The 20,315-nt window shown below is 43.3% G+C and overlaps 1 protein-coding gene across 3 annotated transcripts in view; it reads right to left on the bottom strand.

Moving 5' to 3' along the window:
- Positions 1–20,315, bottom strand: part of add1 (adducin 1 (alpha)) — a 55,258-nt gene that overhangs the window by 17,950 nt on the left and 16,993 nt on the right. For all 3 annotated transcript variants that reach the window (XM_056290212.1, XM_056290213.1, XM_056290214.1), the window contains exons 2-11: positions 17,278–17,486; positions 13,910–14,072; positions 11,174–11,325; positions 10,041–10,121; positions 8,997–9,146; positions 8,705–8,848; positions 7,417–7,515; positions 5,270–5,443; positions 4,239–4,496; positions 815–910 (exon numbers count right to left, since the gene is read on the bottom strand). In XM_056290212.1, coding sequence (XP_056146187.1) covers positions 815–910; positions 4,239–4,496; positions 5,270–5,443; positions 7,417–7,515; positions 8,705–8,848; positions 8,997–9,146; positions 10,041–10,121; positions 11,174–11,325; positions 13,910–14,072; positions 17,278–17,472 — 1,512 coding nt within the window. In that variant the 5' untranslated portion in view covers positions 17,473–17,486. The remainder of the gene's footprint in view (positions 1–814; positions 911–4,238; positions 4,497–5,269; positions 5,444–7,416; positions 7,516–8,704; positions 8,849–8,996; positions 9,147–10,040; positions 10,122–11,173; positions 11,326–13,909; positions 14,073–17,277; positions 17,487–20,315) is intronic.

The following is a 20,315-nucleotide window of genomic DNA, read 5'->3' as shown; positions in this document are numbered from 1 at the left end:
ATGGATTGAATACTTGAGTATAATGTTGAAACAAGTTTCCTGTCATCCATCTTTTTATACATGTCAATAAATGTCAGTTAGGTTGGTATCACATTTCTCTATAGGTTTTCTCATTATTAAAATAAGCCCTAGTTTGTAAATACCTAAAAAAAAAAAATTCTAAACATATACACTATCAGCCAAAACATTAAAACCACCTTGCCTAATCAGAATAAGCTTTATCGGCCAAGTGTGTCTATGCACATGAGGAAATTCACAGAAGGTCTCCCATCCAAGTACTAACCAAGCCCATACCTGCTTAGCTTCTGTCATTCAGCAGAACCAGGGTGCATGTTTGTATGACTGCTGGCTGCAGCCATACCAACATATAAGAGTCGGGGAATTACATTCATTTTTATTGTTTCTACTGTAGTGGACTTACGGACATGTTTCACCATAGCCTGTTGTTTGTATTAAGTTGGCGTGTTCACTTTAAAAGCTCAGGGTGTAGCAATGGTAACACAGCATCATGTTTGTGGAGGCGGGGTGGGTAAAAAAATAACAAACGACACATGTGCTGGTGTGGTCAAAGAGAGAAGCTATTCATCTATGTTCTCTCCCAACTTCCACACTAGTGACCCCGATGTTTGTCTGCTGGACGTTTGCAGAGAAACGATTTACTCATTGGATTTATAGAAAATGTGCTTGGTTTATACAAATAAACTTGACTTGACTTATGTATCGTTATTGGGATATGAAATTACCAATATCGGGATATGAGATTTTAGTCATATCGCACAGTGCTAAGTGAGTGAAAAAAAGAGAACTACTTTACCTTATTCCTCATCTCCAGGACTTCTTTGGGGTTAGTGTTCAATGGAATGAACTGATTGGCTACTGCAGCCTGGCGGAGCCCATCTTCCTTTGTCCACTGTAAACACCACAAAAAGTGTTAAAAAATCAACTGAAAATCGGGTCTATAAAATAACATGAATACCCAAGCACAAAAATATACATAAGACAAACTACTACGCAGGCTTTACAATACAATAAGGAACATGCTTGTCAAACTGAAATGAATTAAATTTTTGATGAGTTTTAAAAAGGACTGAATGGAAACAGGACCTGAATGCAGTGGACCAATGATGATGCAGCTTTGAAACAAGATGGGAGGGTTTCATAACTACGTAGAACGTACGTAAACCCTTCTTACTAAGAAGCTGCTCTATTACTGAGCCAACATGATCTTGACTGTATCATTTACCATCGAAATGGTGATTCAAGACTGAAGTCCAAGTAGCATGTCTGATTTACCCTCAAGACTAATTAAAGACCCATATGTTCATTATCAGGTTTGTATGATCCCTAAACAAAGGCATCTCCTTCCAATGGCCTTAGTATGTGACTACTACCAGACCCACCTAATAAAATTCTTACAGTATTACCATTTTCATCATCATTGATGTACTTTTTGAATCCAAAACCAGAAAAAAATAACCAAAAAGCACACTAGAGATCAAAACATCACAGAATGAAGCCTAAAGTAATTGAGGAGGGGACAGAGGGTTTAAGGGGTAGGGTAGGAGGAGGTGAGGGAGCGTGGGGGTTGGATGGATGGTTTGGCGAGACGATGAGGCTGGCTTACGAAGCGAGTGGCAGTGAGGGGTGAGCTGGCATCACCAAAGTCATTTCCCAGGCTAATACACACATCAACAAAAAGAACGACAGAGATAAAAGAGAAAAACACATCCAAAGTGTCTCGCTCTCTCGCCCACCTTGGACGGGACACGCCAAAAAACAAAAAAAAAATCTTTCCTTCAGATGACAAAACCTTTCAACATCTTGTCAAATTAACATGTTCTGTGTAATCTGACAACAAAACAACATCTAGCTCACAGGAGGCAAGTAATATTAATTCCCCTCATCTGACAACTACTTTCAATAACAATAACTTGGTAATGCTCAGCATCTGACTTGAGAAAAGAAAATTGTTACCCGTTTTTGCACACAAATGCAACTGAATGAGCAGCAGGTGAATATATATTAAAAAAAAAAATCTTCAGCTTTCATGCAATTTTTTTTTCATTCTTAAACCAAGTATGTCATAGGCTGTGAAGAGCGTAAGCTCATGGTTTCATTCCTGTATATATATTTGAAGCTGGGCTGCTAAGTGCCAAACCAAGGGCTAAATGAGAAGGGTATTCTGGATGGAAGTTGTTGGGTTGGGTTGGCTGAGTATGGGATGAACATGTAGACGCAATATACTCACTGAGAAAGAGTCTCACAACACAACATTTCCTACTTTCCCAACAGGAGATAATTGATTCAAAACACAGGTCAAATTTCATTTGTCTTTTTTTTTCTTTCTTGTTTTAGACAAGTCCACTCATGCAGGTGTACACCTTGAGAGGTTAGAAAATCATTTTCAGAGTCAAACTGTAATGAATAAAAATTGAGAAAACTATATAGACAACTTAAATATACAACTGCAGTTGCAGGTGATGAGGAGGGGGACAAAAAGAGTCAACAATGTAGGCTGCATGACTCTTCTGGAAAGATAATTTCCTACCGAAGGTTGATCTGCAGTGCCCTCTTGTATGATACATACAGGAGCATCATATTATCCAATAACTATAATTCATCTCGCATTAGTATGTAACTATATAGTACTTATTAGAAACATGCCACCTTTCACCAAACACACAAGCCACTCAAGTCCTTAGGCAGCTTAAGGGAGAATTTGCATCATATAATCTTTATGTTTCCTGCAGAGTTGTAAAAACCAGGTCCAGACAGTAAAAGTCCAAACCATGTATTAACTCCACTCATGCACTAAACCAGCAGATTCTAGTCAACACCACTCCTCAACTAGGTAGGGAAAACTAGCTAATGAAATCAGCTGGTTTAGTAACATGGTTGGAGCCAATACACAGTTTGGACATTTAATTCTGGACCTGGTTTTTACAATTCTGGTTTCCTGTCATTGTATGTGCCGTATCTCTGAGTCGTTTTCTGTGAATGCAATACAGTTGCTGACCTTCACAATGCACTGACGACAGACATAAAACAAGGGGTGTGTGTGTGTGTATTTGGCGAGGGGTGAGTCTGTAAAGCAGTAGTGTGGTTAGCAACAACATAATCATGCGTTGCCACATACAACTGCCCACTTGGGGGCCATGCCACACACCCCTGCTGCTCCCTCCTCTGGGAAAAAAACAACAACAACAATAACGACAACAACAACAAAGTTGCATATCACTGCTACTCATGCAACAGGGCATGCGCTGGGCAGCTGGCCTGGCATCCTGAAGCGTTAGGAGACCAGTAGGGAAAAGACAGCTAAAGAAGGGTTAGACCATAATCCACAGATGATCACTGCTCAACTGGAATGCAAGCAACAGAGCAGAGATGACTATTTAAGACAAACCGCCTGTGGGGGGGGGGGACTGCAGTGATCAGAGCCTTTTGAGAGAGGGGAACATGGAGAAATCTATCTTTAGTTGTCCAAGGACTTGTAATTCAAACTATCTTGAGAAATCATGATAAGACTAATAAATAATCCATCCATCCATTAGCCAAACCGCTTATCCTGCTCTCAGGGTCGCGGGGAAGCTGGAGCCTATCCCAGCAGTCATTGGGCGGCAGGCGGGGAGACACCCTGGACAGGCCGCCAGGCCATCACAGGGCCGAGACACACACACACACACACACACACACACACACACACACACACACACACACTCATTCACACCTGGGACAATTTAGTATGGCCGATTCACCTGACCTACATGTCTTTGGACTGTGGGAGGAAGCTGGAGCACCCAGAGGAAACCCACGCAGACACGGGGAGAACATGCAAACTCCACACACTGGACGACCTGGGATGAGCCCCAACGATGGACAACCCCGAGGTTCGAACCCAGGACCTTCTTGCTGTGAGGCAACCACACTAACCACTATGCCACTGTGCCCCCACTAATAAATAAAGGAAAATAAAATTGCTATATGGTATGTTATATTCAGAGAGGGAAAAAAAGAAAACGTGTCAAAGTGAGACCAAGGAAATTTGTTGCACCCAGAACCTCAGGATGCCAACCCACTTACCCGTTTCCAAGACCAAAGTAGCTGTAAAAGTCTATACTATGATCAATAAGGTAGGCACAGACCAAGCAGTTGGTAATACAGCTTGGCACGCAGACACCGGACGAGAGAGACTGCAGCAAGGGTTTGACGTGATCGTGTGTTATGTTCGTCCACACCTTAGTCTTCAACTTGGGGCTGCTGCCATCTGGCCCATCTTCGTAGGGCTCGTCGGGCCGACCGCTGGCATTGAGCCAGCGGGTCTTGTCACGCTGGCCACGCTGGAAGCTGTGTTTCAGCGGGGAGCGAGCACCTGAGTCACTGTCATCCCCATAGGAATAGCCACCATGGGCGGAGGGAGCAATCTCAACATCACTGTACTTTTTAGCTTTGTCACGCAGTGCGGGGCAGCGATAGGGATAACCCGTCCTGTAGCCCTAGGGTCGAAACAACAGGATTGTTTGGATGGCCAAAGGCTACATAAACACAAATGTAACCACAACCATACAGTTCTTTTAGCTTTAACTGAAACGTGGAGCACACTATTTCAGAGCAAAAATGTAATTCTGCATTACTGTTTCAATCATTCATGAAATATATTTTCAGTATATCTACAATTATTGTACAACATTGTTTTCTACAACAGACTTGAATATTCTATATTTGTTCATCGCCCCCCCCCCCCCCCGTTGTTTTTTTATTTTTCCCCTTTTCCTCCCAAATTGCACCCGGCCAATCACCCCACTCTTCCATGCCGTCCTGGTCATTGCTCCATCCCCTCGGCCGAGCCGGGGAGGACTGCAGGAGACCACATGCTTCCTCTGATACATGTGGCGTCGCCAGCCGCTTTTCACCTGACAGTGAGGAGTTTCACCATGGGGACGTAGCGCGTGGGAGGATCACACTATTCCCCATACAGTCCCCCCCCCCCCATAGGTGCCTGACCAACCAGAGGAGGCGCTAGTGCAGCGACCGGGACAAATACCCACATCCAGCTTCCCACCCACAGACAAGGCCAATTGTGTCTGTAGGGACACTCGATCAAGCCAGAGGTAACATGGGGATTCAACCCGGTGATCCCTGTGTTGGTAGGTAACGAAATAGACCGCTACGATACCCAGATGCCAACATTTCCCTTTTAATAGGGAGGGGAAAAGGGAACTACTAAATAACTAGCATCCTTAGGTGTACACAGATACATTATTCCTACCAGGTTGTCCAGCATTCTCATCAGAGCCTCAAACTCCTGCTCCCCGACCTGCCACTTGGGCTGTGTAGAGGTCCCATCACCAATTTGCCCAGGGACTCGTGGGCGTGACTTGTACTTCACTGGATCCAGCATCACCAGATTGTCTGGCCCCCCAGCACTGGCCAAGGTTCGAACCTGGGGAGATCATTAGGGGGATATCGGCAGACACCAACACAAATCCAGGAGACACGGATAGAATTGGACAAAAAGACACACACAGACACACAATAACATATCCAAACCAAATACACATGGCATACAGGCCGTTGGAAAAAACAAAAACAAAAAACATACGCACACACACACAAACACACAGACAAGAGACAAAGATAATAGTTATGACACACACACAGACAGACATATTGGGGCAATATTCAAAATCTAAATACAAGTACACGGTGGTCCACATTTACAGTCAGTACTGACAGTTACAAATGACACAGATCACATAATGTGCTGTGCGTGTGTATGTGTGTGCGTGTATGTCATTAGCTGTGTTTCCATCTAATTATCGAGCGATTTTCAGCAAACTTTTGAAACGTCGCAAAAGGGGGGAAAAAATGTAAACGCGAATTAGGAGCGTTTCCACCAGCTGGCTTGGAGCCAATAAACTAGGCTACACAAAGCGTAGATTTTTTTTCTCTCTGCACCCTTCCGAGCCATCCCAATCACTGCTCCACCCCCCCTCTGCTGATCCGGGGAGGGCTGCAGACTACCTCATGCCTCCTCCGATACACGTGGAGTCGCCTGCCGCTTCTTTTCACCTGACAGTGAGGAGTTTCACCAGGGGGACATAGTGCGTGGGAGGATCCCGCTATTCCCCCCAGTTCCCCCTCCCCCTCAAACAGGTGCCTCGACCGGCCAGAGGAGGCGCTAGTGCAGCGACCATACCCTCAACCGGCTTCCCAACCGCAGACACGGTCAATTGTGTCTGTAGGGATGCCCGACCAAGCCGGAGGTAATACGGGGATTCGAACCGGAGATCCTTGTGTTGGTAGGCAACGGAATAGACCGCCACCTGGATGCCTGTTACGCATGGCTGTAAAAAACAGAGTAAAAGAAGTAGAGGTTGCGAAGCAGAAACAAAACCAGTCACGTTGGCCATCTACGAGAGAAAATGGAGAGGTCTTCAGGAATTTGCTTCAGTTGGGCAAGTTGGAATTGTTCTTCCATGTCAACTAGTAACTGGCCATGTTTTATGTTGTCCGCAGAGGAAGACAGAAATGCAATGGCACTAATGCACGTAGCAAGGGCCATACGACAATGACGGGCAGGTTATGGAAATATCCGGGAAGACGCCGACAGCAGAAACAGCTGATCCATCATGTGAGTTAAACGTTCGCTGCATCAGAATGTATTCGGCAAAGGTGTTTCCATCCCCCATTTAGTGCACTAAATCTTTCAAAAACGGCAAAAGCCAACTCAAACGAGAGTAAAAATAGGACTAAAAACAGCGTAAAAATATAACACCGAGGGTGGTCTGGCGGTGGCCTCGCCTAGCGTTGACTGTTTTTAGTGTCGTCGTGTGGCGTGCGGGGAGGTGTGTCGAAGGTGTCCGGCTGGGAGAGCTGGCGTTGGATCGGCTGGAGGAGCCTGGTCTGCTGCATCCGGTGGGCCCAAGGACCACGGCCCTGCCCGGAGCTGTGCTTGAAGAGGAAACACCAAGGGTGGCCTGACAGGGCACGGAAGCGGGGAAGGCTAAGCTAACTGCTAGCCCATGCTGACCGGTAGTTCCGACAGTCATCCTGGCTGGCGTTCGTTCTCCTGGACTGTGAGTTTTTTGTTCAATTTCGATATGTGTTAGTTTGGATATATGTGTTAGTTTGGATATATGTGTTAGTTTGGATATGTGTTCTTGTAGTTCTTTTAGTTTTTGGATATGTGTTATTGTCTTTATGTTGTACTGCTGTGGGCTGGGGATACAATATTTCACTTCATGTACGCAAGTACCAAATAAAGTGCCTGATTCCTGAAATGTTTTTTGCGAAATTGAGGAAGTTTTTTCGAATCTGACTGTTTCTAGCAACCTTTTCTAATTTGATGCTTGAAAATACACATAAAAATACATTGATGGAAACACAGCTAGTCCGTCTCTTGGCTTTTCCTACCTGGATTTCACAGGCAGTGACCAAATTGTGGATGTAATAGAAAGCTTCCTCAACCGTCTCTCCAACAGACACCAAACCATGATTCCTCAGGATTAGCACCTGGGGGGATTTGGAGAAAAATAATAGTTTGGGGGTATAAAAACCAAAATGAACAAATGAGTATATGCTTCCCTTCTCAATAATTACTTGTAAAATAGGGTTTTGTCCATTTACAAAGAGCCAGGTGAAATGAAGCTCAAACAATACATCCATCCATCCACCCATTATCCAAACCGCTTATCCTGCTCTCAGGGTCACAGGGATGCTGGAGCCTACCCCAGCAGTCATTGGGTGGCAGGCGGGGAGACAACATGGACAGGCCACTAGGCCATCACAGCCCCCCCCCCGCACACACACACACACACATTCACACCTAGGGACAACTTAGTACGGCCAATTCACCTGACCTACATGTCTTTGGACTGTGGGAGGAAACCAGAGCCCCCGGAGGAAACCCACACAGACATGGGGAGAACATTCAAACTCCACACAGAGGACGTCCCGAGACGACCCCCAAGGTTGGACTACCCCAGGGCTCAAACCCAGGACCTTCTTGCTGTGAGGTGACTGCACAAACCACTGCGCCACCATGCCACCTCAACCAATACATGAAGAAATAAAAAATAAAAAATGCTGCAAGGGTGGGAAAAACAGCATGTGGGTTTAGCAAGGTCTTCTGTTCCTTTTCCTGCCCCCTTTGTGCATTTGCACATGCACACACGCATACACACACACACACACACACGCACACACATACACACTACGATGCGAGAAAAGTCCCATGAAAAACAAAAACCCTCACACAAACACACGTGTGACACTTGCCTCATAATCATTCTTGTGCTTGACCCCAGTTGTGACATCACACTGGGAAGTGACTGATCAAATCCAGCCAAACAGATCACACGGCCATCGTTTGTAGGCAATGACTGTGTGATCTGGTTGGCTGGATGTGATCAGTAATAAATAAAATAAATAAATAGCACTATGACACATTAGACAGACACACACCACACTCATGAGGTGTATGCACGGTTACACCGGCCTCAATACGACACGTCTGACACCTGACTCAAGAGCCACGTTTGTATGCCTCTGTGTGGTACGACTGCAGAAAGTGTATAACCGCATCTGTGAGGTGAGTCACAGGTGCGAGCATTTGTGTTTCCTATGGTACGTTTAATCTTTCCACACACTCTCACTCTCTCTCTCTCTCTCTCTTTCTCTCTCTCCCTCTCTTTCTCTTTACCTTGCTAGTAGGCCCCAGGTTTCTCTGTATAAGTATACTCTCCTCCTCATCCACCAGTATGCCATGGTAGTCATGGTAGGCTACTTCACCCAAGGACAAAGCCTCAGGTGAGATAGGTAACAGGCCACACTTCATCGCTGACACCTAAAATCGAAGAAACAGGGCTATGTGACTAAAACGTGTAATTATACACATTAACAGAGTGTGGTGTGTGTTTGAAATTTCATGGTTTGTGTGTGTGTGTGTGTGTGTGTGTGTGTGTGTGTGTGTGTGTCTGTACACTGTAACTTACGGCAGCACCGGCAGGTGTGTGTATGTGTACAATGCACTTGATGTCAGGTCGGGCAGCATAAATGGCAGAATGCAGAGTGAAGCCGGCCTGGTTTACCCCCAAGTTTGTGCTGCCTCTGTCCACGATCTCACCCTGAAGGTTTATCTTCACCTAGTGGGATAAATGAGAAGGGTTTTCACAGCCACACTTATAAGCTTGCCAAGTGTTTCATGATTGTTGTGAAGCTGTATATTTCAACCATACATTAACACTAGAATGACCAAGGCCGCCATTTTGGCCGTTCTGGATTTTCAAGGTTTAATAACTTTGTGGGAAAAAAAAAGATTAAGAGCTGCCACTGCCTGAATGCTCTTAAAATTGCATATATTTGCATTAAAATGAGTTTTCGATAAACTGCAAAAAATAAAGGTCATGACAAGATCTACCTAAAACGACCATGAGCGTCAAAAAAATGGCTCGTAATTTGTGCGTGATCGTGCGCGTCATGTCACTATTTATGACGTGTGTTGGTCGCATCATTTCCTTCGCAAAGTGCATTGCTCTGTCCTAGAAACACACTAGCATTCTCCAATGCTGAGTTATAGTCTAAACTAGATTTTTGATTATTGCCAACATGTCTGGTTACAGACGCTGTTACAGACGCAGCATGGCTACCACCGAGGCGCTGCAGTATTTACAGGCGTTGGACAACAGCCATTTTAAATTGTTTGAAAAATAGTATTAAAGTTGTTAAAATGTTAAATTTTGTGTCACTTGTTTCCTAATAGACATACTAACATACGCAATGTGTTAATATCTCAATTGGATATTTATTTTTTATATTTATCTTGACAGAATATAGAGTTTAAAAACCAGCTGTCATTTTGACCGCCTATAGCCGTTTTAGGTAGGAGTGAAATCCCGTTCATTCTAGTGTTAAAGATTGTGTACTGTCAAATGACAACCTGTTTGTGTTAGACAGCGGTACCATTTGTCGGGCTACAGAGGCTTGTGAGTGGAGCAAAGTGACAGTGAATGACAAAATAATAAACTAAAGATTCTCACCAGACTGGATGCAGAGACTTCACTGTATAGGAGCCCAAAAGGGACAATCAGAAATCGCTCTTGATCTGAGTTCACCCTGACCTACAGAGTCAATATGAGATTAGATAATGCAGTAATATTGAAAGCAAATCAAATTAAGGTAATAAACTGACAGAGGTGTTTGGCAGACACAGAAGCAAAACCATTTTTCAAGTTCAACGCAGGATGTGTCTGGTTTAAATAGAATCAAACACAGTTTTCTTGTATATTTATTGACTTGAACTGATTTACTCTCTTTTGACAACCCCTGAGTTCATTTCATTCTTCCACTCTTAATCATCGTCATATGAGGCCAAAGTTACGAAAACATTTTTCCAAGAAAAATGTGTTGTGAAATGGATTTTGCTGCAGTGGCATCAAAACCAATCTTTCCACATACCATTGCAATTCACATGGATACCAGAACATTATATGGACTCATTATGCTGCAAACATTGCACTCCCCCTGTGAAGCAACGCAAAACTAAATTACTGAGTTTACCAAAAACCTTTCTTCATGAATATTAGCCTTAGTGCACTATAGTACATTCATTCATTATCCAAACCACTTATTCTTACTCAGGGTCACGGGGATGCTGGAGCCTATCCCAGCAGTCATTGGGCAGCAGGCAGAAAGACACCCTGGACAGGCCACCAGGCCATCTCAGCCCCCCCCCCACCCACACACACACACACACATACACACATTCACACCTAGGGACAATTTAGTACTGCCAATTCACCTGACCTACATGTCTTTGGACTGTGGGAGGAAACCGGAGACCCCAGAGGAAACCCATGCAGACACAGGGAGAACATGCAAACTTCACAGAGGACAACTCGGGATGACCCCCAAGGTTGCATAAACCCGGGGCTCAAACCCAGGACCTTCTTGCTGTGAGTTGACCTCGTTAACCACTGCCCCACCGTGCCGCCTATTTTGTATATTTTTTTTAATATATTTTGTACTCTAGTACAAAAGTAGCAAAAATGCTAACAGTAAATTCAATTCAATTCAATTCAATGTATTGTCATTAAAAACAATGTGCAGGCACATGTTAAAAATGAAATGAGGGAACTTGAATATATATCTATAGTAATGTACATAATCTTACTGTGAGGTGGTTATAAATAAGCTGGGACCAGCCAAACAAATCAGCGAGTCGATAGAAGGCGGCCAATTTGCATCGCAGCAGCTTTTCACCCTTGTCATAGGAGATGGAGTCTGAGCCACGTAGATCGTTTACCGGGGTCACCATACCTAAACCTAAGAGGAAAGTAAGGGAAAGAGCAAGAGAGGTATAGAAAAGCCAAGAGTTATACAAATGACATTGAATGAAAAGGGTAAAGAGAAGACATAAAAAGACTAGAAAACAAAAGACAAAAGGCAAACAATTAAATTAAATGTTCTGTTCAGAATTAATATGAATGAAAAATGTTGTCCATTCCTATTTCAATAGCATGCTTAATTCAAATGAATAATATATGCCTGATTTCCAAAGATTTGCTGAGCCACACCAGATTGAAAGGGGAGGAAAGAAGAAAAGGGCAAAGATATAAGGATAAGCCCAGACAAGCAAACACAAAGAAATTACTCCTGAGTAGAAGTCCACTTTTGATCGGCTCTGGCAGATATACTGGCTAATATTTAGCATTTTTATGAATGTCGGCATCGGTCATGACCCCCTTAAGAAGGGTAATATGAGGACGAAGAACACCCCTATATCAAATGAAATGGCTGTAATTCATCCATCCATTATCCAAGCCGCTTATCCTAATCGGGGTCACGGGATGCTGGAGCCTATCCCAGCAGTCATTGGACGGCAGGTGGGGAGACAACCTGGACAAGTCGCCAGTCCATCATAGAGCTGACACATCCACACCTAGGGACAATTTAGTATGGCCGATTCACCTGACCTACATGTGTTTGGACTGTGGGATGAAACTGCAACCCCGGGGTTCGAACCCAGGACCTTCTTGCTGTGAGGCAACCGTGCTAACCACTGCATCACTGTGCTTCCTGAAATGGCTGTATTTTTTTTTATTATATAATATATAATTTTGGGGAGAAAGCAGTGCTTTTATTAGCATACTTATACAATGCCCATGGATGTGTTATTTCTATTTCGTTGTTTAGGTACATAAACCTACATATTGTACTTATAAAAAATAATATAAAACAGAAATGGCATTCACATATACGGTGCTGTGTTTTGTATCAGTTATGTTTTACAATGGTGGTTAATGCTAATGAAGTGTTAGCTGTGAAAGACACATGCAATTTCCATTCTATGGTTCGCTAATTCAATAGGCTGGCTCAAGGTGAGCAACGTAGACCGATATTAGCTGCCATGCTAGCACAAGTCCCCATTCAATGGCTTGGCAGCAAGACAACCAGATATTTCCCAGATTCAAAAGCACAAAATTCCCTTTCCTTCACAATGTCCTTTTGCAGCCATATGTTTTTGCCTTTTGGAAAAGTGAAAGCAGCTGTGATATGTGAACTTTAACCCCAACATTGGCTAAATAGCAAAATCCATTCTCATTCTGACATACAACTCCATCCACAAGCTTTTGTTTACCTTCTAGCTTATCTGAAACAGAGCCAGTATGAGTAGTGTGCCACACACAATTACTGACAGACATGTTGTTAACAAACACATTCATTTTACAATGTGGAGCAACCACTGCTCATCTGCATCCTGTACATGCATGCATGTTAGTGAATGTTATAATTCAGCATTAACGAGACGATTAATAAAATCTAAGTGGCCTGAAACAGTGTTTCTCAACACAGTCCTCAAGTACCCCCTTTGTCCTGCAGATTTTCTTTGTAACACTGAATAGGTTAAGGCCTGCTTTGCAGATACTCAAACAATCACATCAGACCACCTAATAATGTGGTAAGGCGTGCGAAATATAACTCTTTTTTTTGGGGGGGGGGCCCCTTTTTCTCCCCAATTGTCTCTGGCCAGTTACCCCACTCTTCCAACCCATCCTCATCACTGCTCCACCCCCTCTGCCGATCCAGGGAGGGCTGCAGACTACCACATGCCTCCTCCAGTACACGTGGAGTCGCCAGCCGCTTCTTTTCACCTGACAGTGAGCAGTTTCACCAGAGGGATGTAGCACATGGGAGGATTATGCTATTCCCCGCAGTTCTCCCTCCCCCCCTGAACAGGGGCCCTGACCGACCAGAAGAGGTGCTAGTGCAGCGACCAGGACACATACCCACATCCGGCTTCCTACCCGCAGACATGGCCAATTGTGTCTGTAGGAACGGCCGACCAAGCTGGAGGTAACACGGGGATTCAAACCGGCAAGAAATATGACATTCTTAAGTGCTGATTGGTTGAGTAAGTATGAACAGGCCCACATATGTAGAGTTGAATAGGTGGCCCTATGCAAAACATTTCACTGCTCACTGAAAATGAAGTATGTGAAGAATAAACCTTTTGAATCTTTGCAATGAAACTCTGCAGGGCAGGGGGTACTTGAAGACTAAGTTTGAAAAAAGAAACAGCCTTAGCCATGAAAGGAAAAAAAATGAAGATCAGCACCACATTAGTCACCCCCCCCCCCGCTGCCCTACCAAAATTGGCATCAGCCCTTGAAAAACCTATACTGATCAACGTCTACTCCTGAGGTCAAATTAAGTGGTAATTTAAAATGTTTGGGTAGTGGAAATTATTTAATGCTCTCCAACACCAACTCCCCAAACATGTAGGTCACAACGTTCTGTTGGAGCCTGCCTGAATGCTCTGTTGAAGAGGAGAAAAAAACGTTGCACATGACTCACACTGAACAAAGACATGGGGGGGGGGGGGAATCAGTCCCTCCTCTCCACTTACTCATGTTGAGTGCTGCCATGCCTCCTTGTGGTGCAGCAGGGTACATGGAGGGGATACTAGTCGTCATGAAGTCAGCAATCTGCTGAAGGGCCAACAGGCTGGTGGGAGTCTTTCCTTTTTTCAGCTGGTCCTGGATCATGGTCTCAAGCTCCTCACAGAATGCCTTTTAGGCATGGATGCAGCCACACACACAGACAGAAAGAGAAAACACAAAGCACAGGTAAAGCTTGTCAGCTCAACTCTGCCACCTCTCTGCTGATGCTGTCACATCCTTACAGCGACGATTCTCAGGAAAACTACTTGCTTTCTTGACAGCTAAAGTGACTGGTAGGACATCACAGCCTCAATGAGAAAAGTCAAAACCAATCACAGACACCTAAACACAACGTTTGACAGAGAGCAACAAAAATAAGGAATATTTTTTCGTTCTACATAATGGAAATAATGTACACTGTATTTTTCTTAGTTTGCTTGAAAAGATTTATAATAAAATATTCAACACAAAATATGTGTAGTTAGAAGATATAATTCAAGCAGACAGGCAGAAGGAGGTCAGTCAGATAACATTTAATGGTACTCAGTATCCATCCATCCATCCACCCATTATCCAAACCGCTTATCCTGCTCTCAGGGTCACAGGGATGCTGGAGCCTATCCCAGCAGTCATTGAGCGGCAGGCGGGGAGACACTCTTGACAGGCCGCCAGGCCATCACAGGGCCGATACACACACACACACACACACACACACACACACACACACACACACACACACACACACACACACTCCCACAAATTTGTCCCTAGGCACAATTTAGTATGACCGATTCACCTGACCTACAAGTCTTTGGACTGTGGGAGGAAACCGGAGCACCCGGAGGAAACCCACACAGACACAGGGAGAACATGCAAACTCCCCTCAGAGAATGACCCAGGACAACCTCCAAGGTTGGACTACCTCGGGGCTCGAATTCAGGACCTTCTTGCTGTGAGGCGGCCGTGCTAAACACTGCACCACCCTGCTGCTGGTACTCAGTAATGAAACCAAAAAGAGGACATGAAACATGAAAAGTGGGTACTATTTTGCTGGCTTACAGCCCAAGATAATCATCACTCTGGACCCGTTCCGAGTTAAGCACACACACACACACGCACACGCACACACACACACGCACACACACACACACACACACACACACACACACACACACACACAGTTTCCATATGAAAAATGCTAGTTTCACAAATATGTGGAGGACTTATTGATAGTAATATGGAGCAAAGCTGAGCCAAGGGCCACTGGTTTAAGGGCAGCCTTCTAAATCAGTACATCATTGCAGGGCTGGGCGATATGGACCAAAAATTATATCTCGGTATTTTTAGGCTGAATGGCGACACATGATATATATCTCAGCATTCTACGAAGTGGGCTAAATGTTCAGTTTTAAGTCAAAGCCACATGTGAGATGTCAAAAGCGCTTTTATTAGAAAAGATCAAAATAAAATGCAAAGACGGGGCTTCCTTCCCTGTTTTAAGATATACAGCTGCACAATATATCAACATGTAAATGAAAAATTATCTAAAATAAATAGCCTATATTAAATACAAATATGCCTTTCTCTGAGAATACAAACCACATTCCAATTTCAAAGTTGAATAACTTTGTGGGGGGGGGGGTAAAGATACAGACCTGCCGCTCCCCAAATTCTCCTAAAATTGCATATATTTGCATTTAAAATGAGTTTTAGATCAATTGCACATAAAAAAGTTATGATAAGATCTACCTAACACGACCAAAATGGCCACTTGTAATTTGCGCGTGTGCGTCATGTCACTATTTATGTGGTGCTTTGGTCGCATCATTTCCTTCGTGAAGTTCACTGCGCTGTCCTAGAAAAAAAAATAGCATTATCTAGTGCCGAGCAATAAATTTGATTTTTGATTATTTCCAACATGTCTGGTCAGATGCACCATGACTACCATCGAGACGTTGCAGTATTTAGAGGCATTGGACAGCGGCGATTTTAAATTGTTTGAAAAATAGTATTAAAGTTGTTAAAATGTTAAGTTTGGTGTCAGTTAGTTTCTTAGCAGACATACTAACATATGTTATGCATTAAAATCTCAATTGGGTATTAATCTTGACAGAATATAGAGGTTAAAAACCGTGGCAGCCGAAATGACTGCCCGTAGTCGTTCTAGTAGTTTTTAAGTTTTGGCCGGTGTTTGGGACTGTTTCAATATTTATTTTCAGTTCTTTTTCACGTTTCATAAGCCTTGTTACGTTTGTTAGATTAGCAATATGCGTTTTCCGTTCAGTTTTTCAGGTAATTTTTTTTTCACTGGAAGTGACGAAGAAGGACAGGATTAGAAACGATTATATTAGAGGGACAGCTCAAGTTGGACGGTTTGGAGACAAAGCAAGAGAGGCAAGATTGAGATGGCTTGGACATGTGTGGAGGAGAGATGATGAGTATATCGGGAGAAGGATGCTGAATATGGAGCTGCCAGGGAAGAGGAAAAGAGGAAGGCCAAAGGGGAGGTTTATGGATGTAGTGAGGGAAAACATGCAGGTGGCTGGTGTGACAGAGGAAGATGCAGAAGACAGGAAGAAATGTAAAACGGATGATCTGCTGTGGCGACCCCTAACGGGAGCAGCCGAAAGTAGTAGCAGCAGTAGTAGTTTCAGGTAATATTTTCCCTTTTTCAATTTTGCTATTCAGGTTCAACCGTGTCTCTCTGAAGTTTAAATTGTTTAAAAATAGTATTACAGTTGTTAAATGTTAATTTTAGTGTCAGTCGTTTCCGAACAGACATACTAACATATGCAATGCTAACATATGCATAGTATTTATCTTGACCGAATATATAGAGTTTAAAAATAGGTGGTCATTTTGACTGCCCATGGTCGTTTTAGGTAGGAGTGAAATCCCGGTCATTCCAGTGTTAAGAAACAGGTTATGTATTTTAACGCAACATCAAACTATATCGATATAAACCAAGGGTGGGCAATCTTATCCAGAAAAGGCCAGTGTGGGTGAAGGTTTTTGTTCCAAACAAGCAGTTACTCACCTGATCCCACTAGAGCTTTTGCTGAGGAACTTGATTAGGAGACACAGGTGTGTAACCGCTTGGTTGGAACAAAAACCTTCACCCACACTGGCCCTTTCTGGATAAGACTGCCCACCCCTGAACAGTATTTTCTCATCCTATATCTTGTTTGAAAATATACCGATATAACATAAAAAGTCGATGTACCGCCCAACCCTAAATCATTGTGTGACTTTTCTCGCATCATAGTGTGTGTGTGTGTGTGTGTGTGTGTGTGTGTGTGTGTGTGTGTGTGCGTGTTTCCTCTTCCTGACTAACCGGACTTTGCAGTATCATGGAGACTCGTTTCCTTTGCTCCATCATGTTGAAGTCCTGTCTCAGGTCGGGGGCCATGTTCCTCTCCCTCTGATACTCTGGGCTGCTCTCATCTACCCGGTCAAAGTAGCGCTCCTTGTGGGGAGCTGTGGTGGGAGGGGGGGCCGTCACCACTCCGGCACCTGACTCACCATTCATCCTTGGCTCGCGTCCTGGGGGTTCAGATAGGGCTGTTACCATAATTGAGCATTAAAAAATTAAAACATGAAATAATTGTCAAATCCAATAATTTTCCAGTTAATGAACTACCCTATCCATTTCTTTATATGCTATTGTGTACAGCATGCTTTATGATTCATCAAACTATAAATGGCTTGACAGTTTGTTTTTTCTGATAGAAATTTATATCATTCTTGGAGAAGTAATAAATAAATAAAATTGTTAAATTGCCTGGCTGGTCACTAGCCCTCCTGACATCAAATCACATAGACCACCCGCTTCTCTGCTTGCTGTCACGTCATATGACTTTCTTTCCTGGACCAGAGGGCTTTACATTGATTTCCTCAATCTGTTTCCTGTAGCTCATCCACAGCCCGGAAACAAAATTACCCTCAACAGTCAAGGCTAAACTAGTGGGGGAAAAAAATCTTCGCAAATATATCCATTGTTGTTTTTGTACATCAGTACACGAAATACACTGGTACTCAACATTTCTATTTAGACAGTGAAAATAAACATGTTTGCTTTCTTTAGGGAAAGATCATAGATTTAACTAAATCTGTTTTGCTGTCTAATGGTAAAGGTCTTGTACGAGCTTGGTCTGCCATATCTGCTTGAGAGCAGCAGCTTAGTTTGTTTCTCAAACTCGTGACTACCTTCCTTTTTCTTTCTACATTGAGCTCCTTTAGTGATGATGTAAAACACTATGCAAAATAGGAATTCTCCATGTGTTTTCCGGCAAGAATAGGCAAAACAGGTGATTCTCAGGTAGAGGACCAAACACTGAGAAAGGAAAGAAGACTGGAGCACCCTGTTGAATTAAAGTCTTTATTGTGTGTGAGAAACAATAGTATTGAAAGCATCCGTGTCTTCATCAGAGTAAAAGGCTATGTGCCACATCAATTTTTCCAAGATAGCTACCTTACTGTAACTAAGAAGCCGGGCAATATATTGATATTGAGATTTTGGTTATCATCAAATCATGATATAACTTAAATGTTGGCATTCCCTGGTCTTAAGGGCTTGATTATAGTAAAAATACAATTTTCTGAACTTATTACACTGCTTTAGCCTATGCCGGGACCAGACTACACAATTTCAGCCCAATTTGGACATGGTTTTGTCATCGCCGACAAATTTCCAGTGTCGGGCCCAGTTATGAATGTCGGGAACGATGAAAGGGCGTCTTTACCGCGTATAGTGTGACATAATGTAAGAACAGCAATGTGGCATCTGGGACACCCCATGACACCCCGACGAAAAGTCTAGCATGTCAGAATTGTTTGTATTTTCCTGCCTGGTCTGACAACTCCTATGACGGGTTCCTTGACGTTGGCCAATAGGATGACAGTGCGCTCTCTGGTGCACATACATATGTAAACATGGCAAAGAGAAAGTGATGCTGCTGTTGCTGCCATCAGGTGGAACGACGAAACCGAGGAAACGTTTGCTGAGCAGTACTAACAATACCCCTGCAGGCCTTTTTGATGTTTCCTCAAGAGAGTACCATAACACAGTCAAAAACATAGGCTAAATGTTGGCGGGAAATAGCGGAGGCACTTCAGCAACCCGGCGAGTAGCTGGTTAAACTATGCTAGGTTAGCATTCCCCGATAGCAGTAGCCGCAACAGTGTCCACAATCATTTTTTATTTTTATTTTCAGAACACAAGAATACTAGCATCACACATAGCATTTTACACATAGCCATGATTGACGATTTCTTGTCCCTCCTCCCCAACAACCTATGAACTCGCGCAAAAACGTGAAAGGCAGCATACGATGATTGGTCGGGGTCATACTTGTAGTGTTGCCAGTCTCCCAGCCAAGACAAGGCAAGAATTTATGGCACTAAGATTGCCTAATCTGACATTGTGACTATCGTGCCGGGATCAGACTACACAATATTTTTGTCTGATCCCATTTTTTATTGAAATGAACAATCAAAGCCTCTACATGCTTGGTCATCATATCCACCATTACTAATGAGGATTTTTCAAAATTTTGGGTGTGTGCAAATATCTTATGAAAACATCAATATACATCCCCCAAATATGATATTGGTTTTGTCAATACCACTCAGCCTTACTGTAACCCTAAAAATAAGTAAATAAAACTGTATGTGATTTGGAAAGTCATGGTTTAATTAGTTTTGTATTTACATGTAAATCTTCAGGATTGTAGTTTTAATAATTGGTGTGTGAACTGGTGCAAAAAAAGTTTTTCTGTCATACTCATCTGCTAGTCTTAAAGGAAAATCCCTGCTTCAAGACAACTGACACCTCTTTAGTGGCAATGATTCATCCAAAAGATTCATTATTTAAATTGAGGAGGGGCTGAATTCCCCAATCTCCGTTTCTGTATATCTGTCAGTCTATCAGGAGATTAGCTAGCCAGTTCACACAAGACCCGACTCTGAAGGACACATAGACTTAAGAGCATTAGGAAATATGTGCGTGCCTGTGCGCATGGGTATTTGGGGGGGGGGGGTCTGTAGCAGACTCTGCTGTAGACCATTAGTGCACATCAATATGAGAGCTGAGCCAAACTGCTCCACAGTGCTTCCATGACAACAACAGACCAAAGTTAAAAGCATCCAGCATCCCACAGAGGACTGACAGAAATGAGGCTCTTTCTTTGCTTGACTTTTTCCAGTTGTTCGTAGCCTTCACACAAAATCCAAAGAACAATTTTCACACATCACACTATAGTCATTTTGTTCAATTTAACACCCCAATCACACAAACACACACACACACTTACACACACATTATTTTGCATATAGCATGGCATAGCCACACATCACATATTAAAATGGGACAAC

This window comes from Lampris incognitus, chromosome 12 (assembly GCF_029633865.1).
Source record: "Lampris incognitus isolate fLamInc1 chromosome 12, fLamInc1.hap2, whole genome shotgun sequence".
Taxonomy (NCBI): Eukaryota; Metazoa; Chordata; class Actinopteri; order Lampriformes; family Lampridae; genus Lampris; species Lampris incognitus.
The sequence above is the reverse complement of the archived record's forward strand: the minus strand, read 5'-3'. Positions and strand labels throughout refer to the sequence as shown.